The sequence below is a fragment of the Trachurus trachurus genome (assembly GCF_905171665.1).
Source record: "Trachurus trachurus genome assembly, chromosome: 17".
Lineage (NCBI taxonomy): Eukaryota > Metazoa > Chordata > Actinopteri > Carangiformes > Carangidae > Trachurus > Trachurus trachurus.
This window is the reverse complement of record NC_139900.1, coordinates 27,558,497-27,576,623: the sequence shown is the minus strand read 5'-3', so window position 1 is coordinate 27,576,623 and position 18,127 is coordinate 27,558,497. Positions and strand designations below refer to the sequence as shown.

Genomic DNA, 18,127 nt, shown 5'->3' with positions numbered 1-18,127 from the left:
TTCAGTTACATAGGACCTACTACTTTCACATACTTTTTAGATTTAACAAAATTAAATTTAATAGTATGATTTAGTTGATTTATTATAATGATATAATTGCATAATTATGACGACAAAAGGGTAATATAAAACTGCTTAGAGCATCCATATGATTTGGTATTTGTAATCTCGCACCACATCAAAGTGACTGGATTATTTTTTTGTATTTCACGAAATACTTCTGTAAAACTGTTTATATGTAAAATACAGTCTCCACTTGTGTAGGCTATTCAACTTGCAGAGTTAGAGAGCAATTACCTGCCAAAAAAAACCCCCACTGCCAAATGCTGTATTTTCTGCAAATGTACATCCAATATTTTTACCGATTTTCTTTCAATTTATTTTCAAACTTTTTGGTTTTCAAAAGACCATTATTGTTGTAGCCCACAGTTGTGTGTCTTATACACAAGCTGGAGGCAGTTTTCAAAATGTCAGCCAACACTCCTGGTTTTCCGTCAGACATCTGATGCTCCAGGAATGTCCTGACTGCTGCTTGGATATCAGGCACCTGTCACCTCTTTCCTCATAACACAACTCCAATTTCATACCTGAAATGACATCACAAACTGTGTGTGCGTGTGTGTAGTAGTGTAATGTCGTAGACTGCTTATACAGCCCTCCTCATTGCCTGTCAAGAAGACTATTGCTGTTACCATGGAAACCATGTGACCAAAAAAATCAGGTTACCATGGGCAGGTGCATATGAGGTGCAGTATGACCGCTTGTGCCTCAGTCTGGTTCCTGATGCAATCTGACTGCAAGTGGAGCAGGGGGTTGACAGACAAAGGAGCCTTTACACTCTGCTTTCTATTACTTTGAATGCTCATCTGAACCAATCTAATTACAGTAGAATTAACTTTTCAAATATTAGAGATTAAACATGTTTTCAGTCCTTGGAAATGTCTTCACTCTCAGTGCAGTCTCCGTATTGGTACATGTAATCTAGTGCAAAACAAATCTGTTATATTTAAAATAAATTGGCAAGGAATGGAAGAATAGGATGTAGGCCAAACAGTTGAATGTTTGGCCTACTCTCTCTGTCTGTTTCTCTCTCTCGCTGTGTGTGTGTGTGAGTGTGTGTGTGTGTTGTGTTTTGTGTATGCTGCCCTACAAGAAGGCAAAGGCATTTTGATGCACTGCACCAAATTTGGAACAAAAGACCCTATAGCCCAGACCACATAACTATCCTCCCACCTGCGCTCCCCTCCCTGCAACTTGTATTTCAAGACTGAAAAACAGCATCAAGACCACAGCCCTGCCTAACACACACTCTCTCACACACGCTCTCTGTTACACATAGTAACGTAGTGTACACAGTGCAGTAGTCTGATACAATCCAATATTACATTACTTACACACATACACACACGTGTTCATATATGACGATCTATAAATAGGCTACACATACCATGCACGAGTGCACACTACTGTATTTAAATATATAAATATCAAAAATAAGCAAATAAATTAATGATATGATATAAATATGACACAATATGTGCACATACATAGCCTATCTATATAGTATATAGGCCTATATATATTCACATATAATGACATATGATATATATAAATTATATATATATAATTTATTCATTATATCATATGTTATTAATTAATTAATTTGTTTATTTTTAACATGTCATAATTTATGTTTGTTAATTTTTTGACATATACACATAAATATATATATATATGCATATATAAATATATATATATATAAATATATATATATATATATATATATTATATATATATATATATATATCTATATATATGCATATATGTGCATATATGCATACATATATGTGCGTGTAGATATACACGTATGTATATGTATAAGCATAGTACACATAGCATACATATTCACACACACACACACACACACACACACACACACACACACACACACACACACACACACACACACACACACACACACCGGACACACACACACACACACACACACACACACACACACACAAACATTGGTGTGTGCGTGTGTGTCTCTGTTTTCCTACGTGTCTCCTCAGACAGGAACTTTCGGCCATTTTTTCGGGGTGTTTGTTGTTTGTCGCCAAAACAAGAGGCTTGCTCTCAGGTCGAAGAGAGTTGCGCTTTCCAGTGAACCTAAGGCTAGTTGGAGGAGGGTAAAATGATCCCAGATCAGTGTCTGTTTCGGTGTCATGCCATCCCCATCGTACTGCTAGGTGCGCGCCAGCCTCGCGATAGCCTCGCCTACCAGAATCAAAGCTCCGCTCGCTCACTGGATGCTGACAGCGCGGTGCGGTCATCATGCAATGGTTACTCTGGAGCCGCCTCGAGTCTCTGAAGAAGCCGCTGCTCCGCACGACCCGCGCGGGTCGCAACATGCGAGACGTCTAGCGACGCACACACGGACTAACCGTCGTTTGTGGCCTTGTCGGCGACAGCAGGTGTCGATGGACGCAAGTTGGGATTTTCCGCGAACGGCAGAGTGAACGCTGGCTCCTCTCGGTGGTAAAGTGGCTTCATGAGTGTCCAAAGTAACAGTGGAAGTGGTGGTGGAAGTTTGGAGGGCGACGCCATCTTGGTCGCAGCTCTCCTCGTCCCCAACGATTTCTCAACAACATATAACGGCGACCGCAAAGAGCAAGGAAGGTACATGAGCCCACCAAGTGCTCGGCCGACTCTATTTCTCCCGAAAGTGTGTTGTTTGCAGGACAAGCGGGATGGTTTCGGCCGAGTCGAGCCGCCGTCCGTGGAAGTAAAAATGGATGTCAAGTTCACTGATGCCGTGAATTGGAAGCCAAACGTCAGCTGTCAGTTCAGTTGACGGCCAGTCTGAGTAGCAGCGAGCTATCATGTTTGCACAGCGGCGGCGTTAGCTTGTTGTTTTGTTTGTGAGCTCGTCACTCACACGGTTTGTGGCGACTCGTCGACGCGTTACCAGTGTTTTTGTAGCAGTTTGTAACAATCGCCTCCTTCCAGCAGCATCAAGTTGTGTATTAAACAACGCAGCAGTGCATGTATCCATGAATGCATTGTAATGCATTTCCCTGCTGCTGCTGCTGCTGCTGCTGCTGCTGCTGCTGACAACTTGAGGACAGGCCCCGTTTTAATGTCACTTTTTGGACAGTTTTGGACCATCTGTCCGTCCACATTGTTCTCTGCGTGCTGTGGAGATGTTATTTGCACCGATGTGGCTGCGCTGCTGCTTGTGATGTGACCAAACACTGTTCATAAGTCGGAGCATTTTGGTCCTAATGTTCCAGCTGGGTGTAGTAGTTTATGTAATAATATACGTATAACCACACGTAGACAGCCACGGTGCTAACAAGTCGTTGAAAGCGTCGTTATAACGACTGTGCGCAGGATCTTGTTTATGAAATCATTTCTTACTTCACAGTCGTAACACGATCGCAGTAAGAAAGCAGTAATTACGCTGTAATATAAAGCTGTACTATGTAGATTAATTAACCCAAATCACTCTCTGCCCTGTCCTTAGATAACCTCACAAAGGCCTTGTTGTTGTGTGTGCTCTCTGTTTCACTGCACAGGGGGGTTGTTTCATAATGTCCATTATGCCTTTTAGGGCTTGCCCCTGTGCCAGAAGAAGCTATGTAAAGATGACAGCCAGGAAATGTCCAATAAGGAAACAAACACTTGCAGCAGCCGGCAGGGAGCAGAGGACCTGTGCCTCGTCTCTCCCTGGAAACTGGTTGTCATAGACAGCCGGCGTATACGTTAGCCCGCTGCACGTAACAACAATCACTTCATATGTACTGTTGTGGTGATACACAAGTTGTTAATGGTTTTTCCATTCTGGCATCTGTGAATGTGGCCACACTGAGGAAATGTAAACGTAGAACTGTAAGGCTTTTCTGAGAAGCCTGTAAAACTAAAAGCTGTGTCCTGTTTCAACAGTCTAAGGAGCATTGTTAAACATGTGTAGCATTTAAATTAGACTGAAACACCCTGCTCTATTTTTCACTGACATTGCAGCATGTCAAAAGATTTTTACTTCGGGGACAAAACTCCCAGTGTCCTTATCTCAGATGTTATTGTGTTCTGTCCGCAAGGCCTCCGAGATACGGAGATCCCTAAATGTCAGAGACTAGTTTAGCTCCGTGCAAAGAGGCCATTGTGGCAGCCCTGCTAATGAGAACATGGAGGGGGCCGCTTGAAGATTTCAGTAGTGACAAACTGGCGGACTCGCTACGCCCCGGCCTTGACTCCTCTCCCTCCTGTCTCCCCGGTGGCAGGATGACCTTCCTGCTCAAGTTAGAAATGCAGTGTCACTCATCCAGAAGTGTCTCCCATCATCGGATGAAAGTGCATCTTTTACAGAGCTACCTAACTGCACCTACAGTTAAATCCATTTTCTATTTTATCCTCTAATCACTCCAATTTTCTCTAATCCTCCCCCAGATACCGTCCTCCGCTCTTTCTCATCCAGCTCATTTTTTATATTCTTTTCGAGTAATTTTGTTACAGGGATGTTTTCTGCTCTGATTCCTTGTGCTGCTATTTGCTACTGTTTCTTTGAGGACAATATAAATGTGTAACCTTACTCCTCACCCCCCCCCCCCCTTCTCTCTGCCTCACGCCAGGCCCCATGGAGGAGCTGCACAGTCTGGACCCCAGGAGACAGGAGCTGCTGGAGGCCAGGTTCACAGGAGCTGTCAGTGGCAACACAGTAGGCAGCACTGGGAGCACCAGCGGAGGGTGCTAAGGTAACAGCAGCACAGACAAAAGACACCTTTATTTATTCATTCATTCATTTCGGACATGTAAGTTAAATCAGACTTCCTCACACATCATCTCAGTTTAAGTAATACAGCAACATGGCCCGAAAGGGAAAGCGGCCCCGGTACCCTCAGAATATATTCTCTTCATCAAAACTTTCTCTTTTGACATCCCAACATAACATGATACAACAGCAGATAGTAGTACAGAGCTGCAGTCCAGGTCCAGACAGTCAAAACAGATCACATGTGTGTCTGTACACGTGTCCATATTGGTCCATCTTAAAGGGACAACGAGGAGTTTTGGAAAAGTGTTTTCACACTACATTTATGAGCCTCCGCGCGCACCGTGAAATTCTTTGACCGGCGCAAGACAGACTCATGTTTTCATTCATCAAGAATTAAAGTCAGAGGTTGGAAGACGATCACATACCGTCGTAGTTCCGACCATAAACGGCGATTCGGCGGCGTTATTCTCATGACTCGCCACGAAACCGAAAGTAAGGAAACGCTGGTCGGCTCACCCAGCGTTTCCACCACCACTAATAATAACAAAGTAACGATAGAGACAAAACGATATATTTATCGAAAATGGGCCCATTAACAAGTGTGGGTAGCGGAGATTCATCCACATTAATATGAGACTTTTTTATTGTCGCGGAATTTTTCGTTCTGCCGATGGAGAAACTCCTCGTTGTCCCTTTAAGTGAGCAACAGGGACTTTTTGAGCACAAGTGTTGAAAGCCGAACCCGCAGGTAGAGGTTCCCATTTTCCTTAAAAGGACTCCTCACTTCCTGGAAATGCTCATGAGATGGAAAAAGGCCAAGTGACACACCTTCTAACTGAAGATCTGGATTCCTATCAGACGTGGCAGACTAGAGGCCTTGCCCCGTAGGCTGTGTTTCATTAGGTCACCACACACACCTGCGCTGACTGACTCTGTTCGTGTTGTGTGTTCAGGTATTTGAATGATTTGCGTGTTGTGTGTGCAGGGTCTGGCCAATGAGTCGTCCAACCACAGCTACGGCAGCCTGGGCTCGTCCAGTGACAAGGAGTCGGAGGTAAAAAACACACAGATGCAGTTTTGCTGCGTCGTCGCCGGTGAAATTAAATTGGACACATTTTATTACACAGGCACAGATACATGTTTTTTTTTTTTTTGCGCTCGTCTCTCTGTCTCTCCCACTACCTCCACCTCTGCCTCTCCTCTCTTCCTAGAACTCTGATTTGAAAAGAGGGAGCTCCCCTGCCTACTCAGTATGTACTTCTCCTTCCTGCTGCTCTTTCCTGCTGAACATCACCACTGAATCCAGCTTTATTAGGTTAAACACAAGGGATTTATGCTTATTTTATTTTTTTTTTCCCCTCTCTCCTTCCTCTGTTTCATATCGATTTACAGACCCCGGAGAAGAAGCACTCTGAAACGTCCAGAGGGAGGAAAAGGAAAGCTGACACCTATTCAGAGAGCAGTCAAGGTATGACTAATACCTGGCGAAAATCAGTGTAATGCATCATGTATCACTGCTGGGTTGCATTAAAACCTTTATTCAAATTTCCGTGCAGGTAAAACCTCCACACGTGGGCCCAAGATCAGCGACTACTTTGATGTGAGTTATTCCAACAACCAGTGTTACTACATGTTCTGTCATCTTGAAGCGGTTTTCTTAACATCTGTCGGTTCGTTTTTCTCTTCCGTCAACAGTTCCAGGGTGGAAACGGCTCCAGTCCAGTCAGAGGGCTCCCGTCGGCTCGCCGCTCTCCACAGAACTCGCACTCTGCTCCCGGCTCAATTGTAAGTGATTGACAAGCAACAGAAAGGGTTTTTTTTTTTCCAGATGAGTTTTATGCAAATGACGTGGATGTGAGTCTTATGTTCTGTGTGTGTCATCACAGTGTTTAACAAAACCTCTTTGTCCGTAGATCCGGCAGAATAGCTCCTCTCCTACAAGCCTGTGTTTTGGGGAACACAATCCCAAAGCCTCCTCCAGCAAGTTTGTCCAGGTAACATGATGCAAACAGGAGACACACTCATTTGACACACTGTTTATACATACAGTGAACTCTTATTAATAATACACGGCTGACTGGAACATCTCTGTCCGGCTCGCAGACGGAGTTAACGGGGCTGAAACTGGCTGCTCTGGAGAGCAACAAGAGTCTGGACCTGGAGAAGAAAGAGGGGCGGATAGATGACCTGCTCAGGGTGAGTTGTGTGTTTTCACCAAGTCCTGGATAGGAGGATCACATCTGACGTTATAACTGTGTTGTATTTTATCATACACAACCAGACTGAACACTCTACCTGTCTTTACCAGGCTAACTGCGACCTGCGGAGACAGATCGACGAACAGCAGAAACTCCTGGAGAAATACAAGGAGAGGCTCAACAAGTGCATCACCATGAGCAAAAAACTGCTGATAGAAAAGGTTTGTGTCCATCTTCACACCAAAGCACGGCCCGTTTAACACCTGAAAGAGGAAAAAACTAACAGCGACGCAGTTGAAACGTTTTTGTGGCTAATGTGTTAACAACACGTAGAAGAATTGAAGCTCACTGCTTATAAAGGGAGTTAAAAAAAAAGCAGCAGGTTTAGAATTGCAACTGAAAAGGAGCAACACAGGCATCCTGATAACAAGTCCAATATCTTCTGGTGTTTTAGCTTTGCTTTTGTCCACGACTAATGAAGGGAGAAAGTCTCCTGTGGTTCGTGGAGCTTTGAATCTCTTCCCTCGCCACCTGTTTCCTTTAACTCACCACCACGGAGCTGCTCGGCACAGCACAGCACAGCACAGCAGCAGAGTGCTGGTGTTGGGAATTAGTGCAGAATATTCCCTAAACTGTGATTTAATATATCCAGGGCTTTCAGTTTTTGTAATTAAAAAAATAAATATACCTATTACATTTTTATTCTGCACAGGGATCTGCGTTGATCTGCTGTGGCCTGGGTTGTGCCTCGTTTGTGTGAATGAATAAATGTAATGTAAATGGAGCGTACAGGTGAAGGCCTGCGGTGGATGTAATTTGCAAGTTTGACTCCTAAACTAAAATGGATTTCAACTGTTATCTTCCTTCCTTCAGCACTAATCTCCATCATATCTGATCATGTGTGCGTGCGCGTGTGTGTTTTGTGCACAGAGCACCCAGGAGAAGCAGTCTTGTCGTGAGAAGAGCATGCAGGATCGCCTCCGTCTCGGTCACTTCACCACCGTCAGACACGGAGCGTCCTACACAGAGCAGTGGACTGACGGATATGCATTCCAGAACCTGATCAAGTGAGAGAGACGGCAGTCGTGCTCGTTTTTAAATCCTAGATGTTTATATTTTGTATAAGATATTCAATTAGAAACTGTGTTTTTTCCTCTTGACATCCAGGAGAAAACATGCAAACACAACACAGTTCCCTTCTATCTCCCATCTGACCCGTCTTCTTCACCCTCCTCTGTCCACAGGCAACAGGAGGGAATCAACCAGCAGAGGGAGGACATAGAGAGACAGAGGAAGCTGCTGGCCAAGAGGAAGCCTCCTAACCCTGCGTCTCCCTCCCTCTCGGTGGCCTCCACCTCTGAACCCAAGCAGCGCAAAACCAAGGTGGTCAACGGCAACGACTCGGACCCCTTCCTCAAGCCCTCCTTGCCCCAGCTGTGAGTTTCCTGAAATAAATACATACCGTCATCAGTGAAGGATGTAACGGATGTTCAGACTCTATTGTTTTTAGCTATTTTCTTTGTAGTAAACTGACAACTGTGCTCTAACATGAAAGCTTGTAATATATAGAGACTTAATATAGAGACTTGTCATAAAGATGATCCAAATCCCAGGTGTCAGATACACACACTACTTAAAGGGATCGTTCAACATTTTGGCAAATTGGCCCATTGCCGTAATCCCTATAGTTTTAGGAATAGGTTCGTTACCTTTTAATTTTCGGTGCAAGCTATTTTTAGAACGGTGGAGCGTAACATTGTGAGACAGGGTTGTTTTCGAGGTAAATTCACGCAAAATCGCTGATACGCATTCCCGTCGGGGGCAGTTTTTCGGCATTTGCCTTGAAAACAACTCTGTCTCATAACGTTCTGTTATTATCTCATAGCGTGGTGAATGTGCAGGTCACAACTTGTCCACCAGAGCGTTTTGGAGTTGTTGGATTGTGTGTTTGATGAGTTTGATGAGGGAAACCAAGAAACTCCATTAGCCTCTGTAGCGTAGCTCTGAGCAGCTCACGGCTCTGTTCCGCCGTTCTAAAAATAACTTGCACCGACAATTAAAGGTAACAAACCTACTGCTGTGACTATAGGGATTATGGCAATGGGCCAATTTGCCAAAATGTTGAACTATCCCTTTAATAACATAGGTTTAAATATAACACTTCCTTTTATCCGTCTGAAATTGTTGGACTTTCACTGTGGGGTGAAGAAGAATTGAATTTATTGTGACAGAGTGTCTGTAGTGCATCACGTTGGCTCCTGCAGGACTTTGACTTTCTCTGTGTTTTGGCAGACTGACCCTCGCCGAGTACCACGAGCAGGAAGAGATCTTCAAGCTCCGTCTGGGCCACCTGAAGAAGGTCAGCTGGAAAAATATATACACTTAGTTAATCAGTCAACCAATCTACCAATACATGAATAAAAAGACATTACTAAGCACAAAGGACATTTAATTTACTGAAAGCATGCAAAAGGACATGTTCAAGAAAAGGCTCCAATTCTAAAATGTGATTGACAGCGTGCACCAAAAGTACTGGGTGTTTATTACATAACACTCCGTTTACATCAAAACAGTGAAGGAGTAACTTCAGCTCCCACACTCAGCTTTATTTGTTGACAAAGTGTTTAATTGCATAAATGAGATTCCTTTACACGCATATTTTAACACCAACATAACCGAAATGTAAAAGAATTATGCATTTCATAACGTGTGTGTGTGTGTGTGTGTGTGTAGGAGGAGGCTGAGATTCAGGCAGAGCTGGAGCGGCTGGAGCGGGTGAGGAACCTCCACATCAGAGAGCTGAAGAGGATAAACAACGAGGACAGCTCGGCGTAAGTCCACTCGCCACACGGCTAGGTCCCCCCAAGTAATGAATGTAAATCCTCAAACATATGACGACGTTAAAGGCACTTCAAACAAGAAACGTTTCATCAGCCCAAGAACGTCTGTTTGATGTCATTTAAATTCGTCGATGTAATTATCCAGAGACAGCAGCACAATCATCCATATTTGCAAATCACTCGTTTGAAAGGCGACGGTAAATTAGTCAGATCAGTTCACCGCATCGAAACGCTGCACATTTTCTCTTCATGTTACGTGATTATACTTATTATTAACATTTCTGTTCTGTTCCTCCGCATGAAGGTTTAAAGACCATCCCACTCTGAATGAGAGGTACCTGCTGCTGCACTTGCTGGGCAGGGGCGGCTTCAGTGAAGTCTATAAGGTGACGTCCGTAACGCTGCGCTGGCTGTTCCCTACTCTCACTCTCTCTGCCTGTGTCCAGTATTTAAAGGCAAATGTGTCTTTTCTTGTCACACGCAGGCTTTTGACCTGTTTGAGCAGCGTTATGCAGCCGTTAAAATCCACCAACTCAACAAGAACTGGAGAGAGGAGAAGAAGGAGAACTACCACAAGTAGGTCTCATTCACACAGACACATGCAGCTTCAGACAAAGATTTTCTGCAGTAACACACATGTTACATTGACGTTTATTTCCTTCTAGGCATGCATGCAGGGAGTACCGGATACACAAGCAGCTGGACCATCCCAGAATAGTCAAACTGTATGACTACTTCTCCCTGGACACTGACACGTGAGTCACCTCTGACCTTTGACCTCTGGCCTCTGCCAGCTGCAGCCCTGCTGGGTCCACATATCCTCAGGTTGTTTATTGCACAGCACAGGGTTAAAACAGCGTTCCTAGCTGCAGTTTGTAACCAGCAAGTCAGAGTCCGGCCTCTGTGAGGGCACCGCTCGGTGAATATTCAAAAAATGCACAAGCTGTAATCTGCCAGGAGGCTCCACGTCAGAGCCGCAAGTGAGAGCAAACATCACAGGGGTGTTATCAGATTGAGAAAGAGCAAATTATAAAGCAAGTGACAGAAAAATGCATGAATCAGCACCAACATGTCCTGACAATGGAAGCTATTTTTAAAGCTGGTAGTTCAGGGCATGTCTTGCCCACCCAATCAAAAGTTAAGAAAAATCATTTTTTTCTTTTCTTTAACTTCCACTAAAGGGAATGGCAGGATACCATCTCTCACTTGTGATTGGGTGGGCAGCGCTCAGCCCGCCTACTGAACTCACACACACCCCTTCTCATCTTGTTCAGGCACAAACACACACACAGCGCTCTAAATGATACCCGTCCACTGCATGGAGCGTGTGTCACCGAGGGCGGGCGTGGAACGCCAGAATTAGCCCGGTTTTAGCACCATAAGGCGTTACATAAGAACCATCAGGTGTTAAATAAAGCCTGTGGAGGGAGGTATACTGTATAAGTGCATTGATATTAGTGTATTTAATAAACACTGTTGGGATTTATATAACCACCTTATCTTGTAAACATCAACTTGGCTCCGTGGAGTAATGAGTGAAGGCAGCTACTGGTTCAAAGAAAAACTGAAAGATGAGACTTTCAGTCGATTGAGGGAATTATCGTTTCTAAACAAATTGTTTTAATGATTTTACTTCAAATTTTCGTTTATCCTTTTTCATGAATACGAACTGCACTCGTGACCTGTAGGAGTTCAAACACTGCAGTGTTTCCTCTAGGACCCTGAACCACACACACGCACACACACCAAAGCAATAAGAAAACACATCCATGACACGTGGGATAATTTGACGTGCAGCGTCAGTCGCCACCGCCGCGTGATATTGTCAACTGACAGACCAGCGTGTAGTGAGAATGTCGGTACTGAAGAACCTTGTTGACGTTGTTTAATGATAAACTGAGCACCGTCCAGTGGATCGAGACTTTTGAGGAAGTTTACAAAGTACTGGTAAACGGTAGATTATTATTGTGCAACTGCTCCGACCTGATTATGAAGTAGTGACGGCGCTAATTAAGGAGCGGCGAGCTGGGACAACTAAATGTATATAGTGGAAACCCTGCACTGATCTCATATGGAGTTAGATGGATTTGTCACCCCCCGTTTATTCTAGTGCAAACTCTTCTCTTTTCATCATTTATTTTGACACTTCATGGATGGATGGATGGATGCTGTGCATGAATTAGCTTCAAGTGTTGGTGAAGCATGTGTGGTAGAAGGGGTGAAGACACTGGTAGTCTCTGTTATTGGTGACCCTATTAACTCTCTATTCAGGGATCAATAAATGATCAGTAGTGTTCTAATCTTGTGTTGACACCAGCTCTGTTCAGTTCATCAGTGTTGTTTCTTGTGTGTAACTGTGTGTGTCCTCTCAGGTTCTGTACAGTGCTGGAGTTCTGTGAAGGCAACGACCTGGACTTCTACCTGAAACAAAACAAGCTGATGTCAGAGAAGGAGGCCCGCTCCATCGTCATGCAGATCGTCAGCGCCCTGCGCTACCTCAACGAGATCAAACCTCCCATCATCCACTACGACCTCAAACCCGGTGGGTCACACTACTTTCTACCTGAATTATACTTAGTTAAGAGTTCATTATAGGTCATTTAACCTTGTTAACCCGGGGTCAGACGCTCTTGACTCAGTCTTATGCTGTGTTTGTGTGTGTGTGGGGGGAACAGGTAACATCTTGTTGGTGGATGGCACCGCATGTGGAGAAATCAAAATCACAGACTTTGGCCTGTCGAAGATCATGGATGATGATAACTATGGTGTGGATGGGATGGACCTCACATCACAGGGGGCCGGCACCTACTGGTAAGACCCACACACACAGACACACACACACAATTACTCCCCTCAGACTGACACAGGAGAATCTTCTACCTTGTGCTACTATGAAATGTGTTGTTTGTGTTCTTCAGGTATCTCCCTCCTGAGTGTTTTGTGGTGGGGAAGGAGCCGCCTAAGATTTCCAACAAGGTGGACGTCTGGTCTGTGGGAGTGATCTTCTTCCAGTGCCTCTACGGACGCAAGGTACGACTCATCACATGACCAATGAGTTGAACAATGTGCACGTCAGCAGAGAGTAAAGATGAACTCATACACAGGTGGATTGTTAGTTAGAGGTGTTGCTTTGATATGTGGAAGGAGCAGTTTGCAGACACCAGCGGTGTGTTTCATAGATGTTTGTGGTGCATCACTGACCATAAAACGGCTGCAGGGCTTTAATGGTGGAAGTGATGGATTGTGGTCCGTTGACTGTCTGTTTGTCTTCTCCAGCCGTTTGGTCACAACCAGTCTCAGCAAGACATTCTCCAGGAAAACACCATCCTTAAAGCCACAGAGGTCCAGTTTCCTGCGAAACCACAGGCTAGCACAGAGGCCAAGGTAACACACACACACACACACACGATTTTACATTATGCTAAAAATGCTTTTGTTCCTATGAAAACTGAAGAAGATGAAGTTGTGTGTAAAAACCTTGCAAATATCTTCTCATGACCTTAAACATTGTCATAGTTGGAGTTAAAGCCCCAGTTTGTAACTTATTTGGCTTTTTATTAACAAAAATCTAATATTTCTTTCATAAATCCGTATTTCACTGAAGTTGAATCACACCTGCATACAAATGAAAGCTTTCTCGTACCTTAGAATGAGTTGTTACAAGTCGTTACAAATACATGAGTGGGCGACGCACCGAACCGAGGCGGCCATGTTGCATCGCCATTTTTTACGTTGAGTGGCAGCGTGACCGTAGGTAACCATAGAAACTCAGCGGAGCTGTGGGCTCGGCCTGTTAAAACTGTCACCACTGTGTAGTGTGAGGAAGGACGGAGGCACTGATGTTGCATTCAGGTGCAGTCAGGCAGACGGCCGTCGGCAAACCAACCGGATGTCATTTTACTCGATGAGAGTAAAAAGAGAGTCCGATATGCAACCGCAACCGCTAGATGGGGGGAATTCCTACATACTAGACCTTTAATGTTGGGCAATATGGAGAGATTAACAACATTAAAGCAGAAGTAAGTGGTCTGGTCGTTTTCGCTAATGCTGCGTTCCAGGCAGGCTTTTGAAATCGTAAATTACAGCTTCAAGTCACAACTTACGACTTTGTAGCGTTCCAGGCAACCCACTCATGTTTTTCCGACCTGTTTTACCGGTGAAAGTCACTATAACGGCCACTCGTAACTTCCGACCGTGAAGTGGTACCAGTTCGATCTGGTACCACTTCACGGTCGGAAAAATACGAGTTTCCTTGAACGCACCATAACAGTCCTCGTCCCTACGTCACCACATTCACGGCGTTCCTTGGCTGCACACACAGCCCTGCATGCCGTTCTCTCTCCTCATTGGATAAAAACTGTAGGATACGATAAATGTTTTCTCTTCGGCTCAGAGCAGAGCAGAGGGACTGAGAGACCCGTGTTTCAGTCCAAACACTCTATGTAAGTGATTGCTGTCGGAAGATATAACTATTTAAGACTTATATTAACACAAATATATCACTTACTTCTGCTTTAAGTAACCACATTGACAGACATGTTTTTGGTTAGAGTCAATTAACAACTGAAACATCAGGTTTCTTCACATTGCTGTGAGCGAATTGCAACATATTGGCTTCATACAGCAGCTGAAGATATTAAAATGATTGTCTCCTCAATCAAAACAATAAACAACAAAGCCATATGTCTCTCAATCCTCTTAAGATGTCGTCAAATGGCTTCACTGTTGTTCAGCATAAATGAGTTGAGACATGTGTGCTGTAAATATAGTTGGTTAATTAAGACACCTGTACACACGATGATTAAAGTATTATTGTTCGAGAGTCTGACAATCCACTGACATGTTGATACATGTTTCACCATCTGAAGCAGCTCTGATGTGTAACTGAAAAAAAAAACCAGCTTAGAGTGTTCATTTGCCACCAGATAGATGAAAAGCGCGCACACACACACACACTCACAGCCTGATGCTCATTTTCTAAAATGTCCTCCTCCGCTCTGCAGGCGTTTATCCGGCGCTGTCTGGCGTACCGCAAGGAGGACCGGTTCGACGTTCACCAGCTGTGCTCGGACTCCTACCTCCTCCCTCACATGAGACGCTCCAACTCCTCCGGCTCCCTGCAGCCCTCCGCCTCCTCTCTGCCCACCTACTGACTGGCTCCCCTCACATGACTGACAGCCTCCTCTGGCCAATCCTCAAGCAGGATTGTTGGAATTGAAGGAAAACATGGACATGGATCTTCTTCTTTTTTTCTTTCCCTGAGCTGTTCCCAAACTGGATAGATTAGCAACAGAAGAGAATGGAAATGGACAGATGGAAGTGAGAGAAGAAGAAGGATGGATTGGTTGGATTCTCCCTCTGAATCTGTTTGTACAGCGTTGTGTCCTTGAACTCGACTGTGTGAAGACAGGAGGAGGGGGGGGGGGGGCGGCCTGAAAAACAGAAGGGAAGTGGAAAGAGAAGCAGGGGAACAGCTCAACACCGTGTGCAGCAGGAAAAGACAACGATGAAGCCAGTGCATCTGTTTATGGACTTTATTAAATCACCCTCTAAGGAGACATTTCAACAGCTACAGGAGCTGCTCTATGTCCTCCATGTCCTCCATGTCCTCCTGACCACTCCCACCTCTCTTAGCTGCACACACACACACACATCACAGTATACACTTTCAGAGTGGCTGAGAATTGTAACATAAAGCCACGGCTGCAGACGACGGGGTGGGGTGTGTGTGTTGTGGTTGTGGTTCAAGTGTCTGTGAATCAAATCCGGACCCTCGGTTTAACCACCGCCTGTGGACTGGAGGCATAAAACAAAGTGACATCTCATGGGGTCTTCTCCCTCGTAGCCCCCCACACACACACACACACACACACACACAACAGGGGCTGACTTCAGCGTCATGATGTAACCTTATAAGGACTTGACTTTAAGAAGAAAAAAAAACGTCCCAGATGAAATTATCTGGGGTTGATTTGCACTTCCGATCCGGATCATGGTCGTCTGGTCTCACAGATTTGGCATGAAGTACTTAGAGCGTGGGCTCGCCCTGGACTTCTCTGTGGTCAAATCCTCCGTTCGCATTTTTCAATGTGTTGCGAAGCAGTTCAGATCTACACAAAGTGGATGTGTGAATGTGTCTTAATCCATTTTTTTGTTTTTATTTTTATTTTATTTTTTTGCTGTTCAGGTAAAAGGTTCAAACTGTTTCAAAGGGCAGAGCATATTACAGTACATGTCGTCATAGATGTCCCCATCCACCTGCCTGAAGACAAGCCGGACTGGACTTGAGGGACTTTGGAGCGACCGTCACTGTATCTCAACAGACTCGGGCACAGTATTTAGTGTACATTTCATGTGCGGGCGACATTACTCACTAGCAAATATATAGTAATGAGGCTTCCCCCCCCTTTGCTTCCCAGTGTCTTCACTTTGCTAAGTTTATTTGTGTTTCCCTCTGAAAGCTGTTTCTCAGTTGGCTGCTATAAATGTCGCTTTTAGTTTGGTAACGTGTGAATGGTCCGCCTGGCGTCCGTGCGTACTTGAACTGTGTTTAGAGGAACACTCTCCAGAGCCTCTTCTTTTTTTTTCTGAAACGGACACACACTGTGCTGCGACACATTCTTCTGCCACCAAACATCAATGTCCACGTGGGTTCTTTCTTTTTTTTTTTTATTATTTTGATTTGGTTAACTTTAATGTGAGAGTCCAACAGACATTATATGGAGCAAAAATCCCAGTATGCTGTGTAGTGAGGAACGGTCACACCTGTTCGTGTCAAGTAGAGTTGGGCACGCGCTCCAGGTTTGGCCCTGTGTTGCAGCATGTTTTTACTGCAGCTAGAAAACCCCCCAGTGGATATATCCAAATGTTGTCGTTCTGTAAATAAAAACACTTACCTGTATGTTGTCATGGCATTTGAAGCTCCGTCTCAAAAAAAACGCAGGCGACCAGGACTCACTCGGGCCCAGAGCTCGTCCTCAGAAAGACAGAAAAAAGCGGGGGATGTTGTTGGAAGAAGTCAGATAAAAAGACAAGTGGGAGCCGTTAACAGCGAGCTGTGGGTGTCTCATCTTCCCTCTGAGCTCTCGCCTCCTTTTAGAAGAAGTCTTAATTGATTTTCTATATGTGAAGCTGTCGGGTAAACAAAGACAGTCGTAGCTCCAGTGACATGACAGGTGCATTAAACTGCAGGAAGTAGCTTGTGCTCCCAAATGAAAGCAAGTGATGAAATGCAATGAAAGAGGTGAAGTCTGTTTCCACTTTAATTCAGTTGTACTTTCATCCACTGGACAAACTAACAGTGGAACACACACACACACACACACACCATGTGATTAATGAAGAGCCATGTGTAGACAGATGTAAAGCGCAGCCATTAGTGAGCTACATGTCAGATCACATTAGTGGTGTGGGGGTGCAACGCTACCATATGCAATAAAGATTGCCTTACAAGTCTTAATTCCTGCAGTGTGACCAATATTTCCTGTGGAGAGGTTACGCAACCTCAGCATCAGCATCAGCAGCAGCTCCTGACACAAGATGGAGCAGAGGAAGGTGACGAGTCCTGTGTGAAGACACTGGAATATTCACGTCATGTGTCCGTGGCTCCACAGGCGCCGCGACTCAGTGTTAATGCAGAGAGAGATCTGATAAAAACACGTGGCAATCGTTAAACAGGAATTTATTAAAATCTCACTTTCCTTACATCCTGGACTGACAGCATCATGTATGGAAGACAGTTAAACAAACAACATGAATGGCTCTGATTAGTTTTTAACGTAAAGATCCAAAATACATAGTGAGGAATAGGCTTTATACACAGCTCCACTACTTCCTGAACTTAAACAAGCTCCTTTATTTCCTGTCTAACATTATTGGACAAACTGATGAATCCAGGTGTGTCTGACTCTGACCTCAGTAGTCACAATGGTCAGACACGACTGGATTAATCAGTTTGTCTAATAAGACAGGAAATAAAGGAGCTTGTTTACGTTCAGGAAGTAGTGGAGCTGTGCATAAAGCCTATTCACAAAAATGTTGGAAATTGTAATTCTCACAATAAAGAAGGAAATTCACAGGTGAAAACATGACCTCCTATGTTGAGGTAATAATTTGAATCTGTGTAGAAGCTGAAAACCTGATTAATTTAAATTTACAATATCTAAATATTTCACTTTGGCTGCCACCCCCCCCCCCCCCCCCCCCCCCCCCCCCCCCCCCCCCCCCCTCCTTTAAAGATCAAGTGGATTCATTTCAAAACTGGTTTTCCTGGTGTTCATTCACAAGTCCATTTTTGGGGAAGTGAAGCTGAGATG

At 44.5% G+C, this 18,127-nt stretch overlaps 1 protein-coding gene across 1 annotated transcript; it reads left to right on the top strand.

Moving 5' to 3' along the window:
* The first annotated feature begins 5,541 nt into the window (after positions 1-5,541).
* LOC311000946 (serine/threonine-protein kinase tousled-like 1-B) lies at positions 5,542-17,583 on the top strand. The gene is made up of 20 exons (XM_083991866.1): positions 5,542-5,828; positions 5,986-6,024; positions 6,167-6,242; positions 6,331-6,374; positions 6,470-6,559; positions 6,688-6,768; positions 6,878-6,970; positions 7,083-7,193; positions 7,903-8,039; positions 8,217-8,408; positions 9,265-9,331; positions 9,706-9,803; positions 10,117-10,198; positions 10,297-10,388; positions 10,478-10,567; positions 12,185-12,354; positions 12,488-12,623; positions 12,731-12,842; positions 13,089-13,196; positions 14,816-17,583. The coding sequence occupies exons 1-20, from the start codon at positions 5,736-5,738 to the stop codon at positions 14,963-14,965; spliced, it is 2,061 nt and encodes a 686-aa protein (XP_083847992.1). The 5' UTR covers positions 5,542-5,735; the 3' UTR covers positions 14,966-17,583.
* The last annotated feature ends 544 nt before the right edge of the window (positions 17,584-18,127 follow it).

What these genes read in the sequence shown, in the direction of transcription:
- LOC311000946 (XM_083991866.1), top strand. Translation starts at nt 5,736, where the DNA reads ATGATTTGCGTGTTGTGTGTGCAGGGTCTGGCCAATGAGTCGTCCAAC. An exon ending in CCAGTGACAAGGAGTCGGAG is followed by an intron (nt 5,829 to 5,985) that starts GTAAAAAACACA and finishes CTCTCTTCCTAG; the next exon opens with AACTCTGATTTGAAAAGAGG. An exon ending in AAAAACTGCTGATAGAAAAG is followed by an intron (nt 7,194 to 7,902) that starts GTTTGTGTCCAT and finishes TTTTGTGCACAG; the next exon opens with AGCACCCAGGAGAAGCAGTC.